Here is a 3201-nt window from a genome sequence, read left to right on the forward strand (position 1 = left end):
GCCCTGACGACTGGTTTGATGGTTATATGATGAGGGAAACTGGTGAAGCTGGTGAGATGATGCAGAAAGGGTGGAGCTGAGCAGGTGTATGAGTGATCAGCCCAGCATCAGTGCCAAGATCATTACAGAGATTCCAATATTTCTGCAGTTTGGAGACAATAAATCTGATATCTGATACTACAACAGTATGAAGACGGTCAGAAATGTTATTAGCACCCAGAACAGTAGTGAGAAGATCAGCAGCCATTCTTTGCCTGCTTTTGGTGTCAACTGTAATGGTTGCTAGGCGACAGAGCGTACAGACCATAACAGCCGGAGAAGGCTGGACCTGTTTGAATCCACAGCCTAAACTCTTCCAGTCTCCTTATTTTCACAGACCTGGAGGGACCCGGTCCAGGTAGACCAAGTCCTTGGAAAACTCAACCAGCTGGCATTCACCTTAAAGGAGCACTACTGCCACCTGCTGGACAGGATGTGAAACAGTAGCTCAGTGGCGTGGATGAATGAAAGCTGGTGATGACGTGGCGGCCAACAACCAACTCTGATTCTCTAGAGCGCATAGATGCTGAGTCCTTCTGTGGTTCATCCCTCTTAGCATCATGGCAGAAGAAGAGGGGGTGGAGTAATAAGACCTCAGAGTTCATCTGTACTACAGACTGGACTGGAGACGCAACTGTGAAGCTTTAGCTGAGAAAAACAAAGCCGGAGAAGGCTGGACCTGTTTGAATCCACAGCCAATCCACGGCCTCCTTATTTTCACAGACCTCCAAGGACTCAGTTCAGGTAGACCGAGTCCTTGGAGGATGCAGCCTCTGAAATCAAACACAGCCAGTTTCTGCAGTCCTGTTAATCATCTAAATACTTCATCCAGGTGTGTTGCACCAAGAACACCAAGAGTTCTCCACCCCTGCTATAGTCACAGATGCCGTACAGTAGACTGACCGGAGCGAGGCTCCATAGAACTGTAGCCTTTGACCCCCGACATCAGATAAGGCTAATGAAGTGCCTCGCCTGAGGATACCATGGAGGAGACAGAAGGAGTGGAGGCTCCCATCAGGCAGATTATATTCTAAAATAGGGCCACAAGGAACGAGTGTTTCTCTCATAAACGTAGCTATTAGAGACGTTGCTGGTGAAGGTTCTCAGTCATCCAGGTCATAGTGATAAAAAATAGATTAAAAACAATCCACTGGACTTGGTTTCCAAGATAAAAGACGTTTCTCTTCCCATCCAGGAAGCTTTTTCAATTCCACCCCATTCCAAAGGGGGGGACCCGTTCATCCGTTTCTATTTGCATGTTTTCTAAACTAAAACCAGGCTTTGTTGGGCTGCTGGATTAAACCTGGAACTAAACGCTATTTCTGACATTTTGGATTGAAAAAGCTTCCTGGATGGAAGAGAAACGTCTTCAAACTTGGAAACAAAGTCCAGTGGATTGTTTTTCATTTTTCTGGGTTGATTAGAGACGTTGTTTAGCAAAAGGAAACCAGTAAAACCACCATNCAGTGGATTGTTTTTCATTTTTCTGGGTTGATTAGAGACGTTGTTTAGCAAAAGGAAACCAGTAAAACCACCATGATCCCCGAGTTCATGACTGTTTCAATATCTGCAAGCAGATCAACAGTTACATCCCTGATAACGCCTCCAGCTTCAGAACAAGATTATTATCACTGCTTTAAACTTTGCTTTCAGAGTGTTTGAAGCTTCCTGCTTTATGGTTCAGAGTTTGTTTGATTTATTTTCACAGAGCACCAGAGGAATACAGACGTGGATCTGTTTTTCTGTTTTAAAGTTCTAAAGGCTGCAGCTCTTTATGTGCAGCTTGTTTGTTGCAGACAGGCATCAGCAGCTTGGATACTTCCAGCGACACAGCGTCTGTAATCTCAGTTCTTCACTGAAACTGTTGCAACTGAGGAATGTTGAAGGATTCATAAGGAACCAGAAATGGATGAATGTGCTGATTGGCTCCTTCTTTGTTGACAGTTTCATGGACTAATGGCAGCTTCAGGCAACAGTTCCTGTTTGTGTTAATTTTAGCAAACTGCTGCAGGTTAGAGAGGTAGAGGAGCTCAGAGGGAGCAGGAATATTGACGGTAACTGAAAGAAGCTTATTCTGTATTGTTTTTAAGCAGCTATGCTAAGTTTCTCCACATGTATTTTACTATTAGGGGGGATTAGTTTCTGTCAGCTATGGTTTTTATAAACTTATTTATTCTTAGTTTAAAACTGTTTAAATTGACTGTTTCTGATGAGCACATTATCCATGAGCTGGGTGTTATTCACAAGTGCTATACTTGTCTTGTTGCTGAAAGTCTTGTCTTGACTTGCCTGCCCGAACCCAGATGTCCCGGGAACAGCTGGCTGTGCAGCGGGCCAGGCGCTCCTTCCAGACAGGCAGAACCAAACCTCTGGAGTTCAGAATCCAGCAGCTGAAGAGGCTGCAGAGCTGCTTCCAGGAGAGACAGAGGGACATTAAACGTGCTCTGCAGAAGGACCTCGGCAAGGTGGGCAACAGGTGCATCTTTGACTGAAATATCTGGTTCCTAACATCCAGAACTGGAAATCTTTCCCCACCAGAGCGAGTATTCCTCTGAGCTGTATGAAATGCTGCTAGTGGAGGCAGAGATCCACCTTTCAGTGACGAGGCTGGCAGAGTGGGCAGCTCCTCGGCCCGTGGAGAAGAACATCTTCACGCTATCGGATGATGTCTACGTCAAACCAGAGCCCCTGGGAGTGGTTCTGATCATTGGACCCTGGAACTATCCCTGGTCTCTCACTCTGCTGCCACTAGTGGGAGCTATAGCAGCAGGTAGGCCTTGTTTTCAGCCTCTAATGAGTGAATGTCAGAATTCAGCTAATAAACCTCGACTCAGCACTGATAGAGAAATGAATGAGGAGAATCTGCATGTTGATGAGTCTGGTTATTTTTCTACTGAGATCAATGAAAATAACTTGATTCAATTCACATTACACACCATCTACTTTAGTTAAACAGTTTAAGGGTTTAGCAGTGGTTGACAGAGTAATCAACTGTAGAACTTTATTTTTTAACCTTACCTTTTTCATCATTCTGCTTCATTCTATCTCTATTCTCCCACTCTGCAGAATCTGTTAGTTCAATCTCTAACGTTCTGCTCTCTCTGCTTTTTCTCATAGTAGCTTCATCTGGTCTGTTCCTGTTTGGCTGTGACTCCATCCTGG

At 44.8% G+C, this 3201-nt stretch overlaps 1 protein-coding gene across 1 annotated transcript in view; it reads left to right on the forward strand.

Annotated features, from left to right (window-relative positions):
• Positions 1-1847: 1847 nt before the first annotated feature.
• Positions 1848-3201, forward strand: part of LOC107091208 (fatty aldehyde dehydrogenase-like) — a 19412-nt gene continuing 18058 nt past the window's right edge. The window contains exons 1-3 of the mRNA XM_015384999.1: positions 1848-2093; positions 2343-2504; positions 2578-2809. Coding sequence (XP_015240485.1) covers positions 2343-2504; positions 2578-2809 — 394 coding nt within the window. The 5' untranslated portion in view covers positions 1848-2093. The remainder of the gene's footprint in view (positions 2094-2342; positions 2505-2577; positions 2810-3201) is intronic.

This window comes from Cyprinodon variegatus, unplaced genomic scaffold (genome assembly GCF_000732505.1).
Source record: "Cyprinodon variegatus isolate N-32 unplaced genomic scaffold, C_variegatus-1.0 Scaffold329, whole genome shotgun sequence".
Taxonomy (NCBI): Eukaryota; Metazoa; Chordata; class Actinopteri; order Cyprinodontiformes; family Cyprinodontidae; genus Cyprinodon; species Cyprinodon variegatus.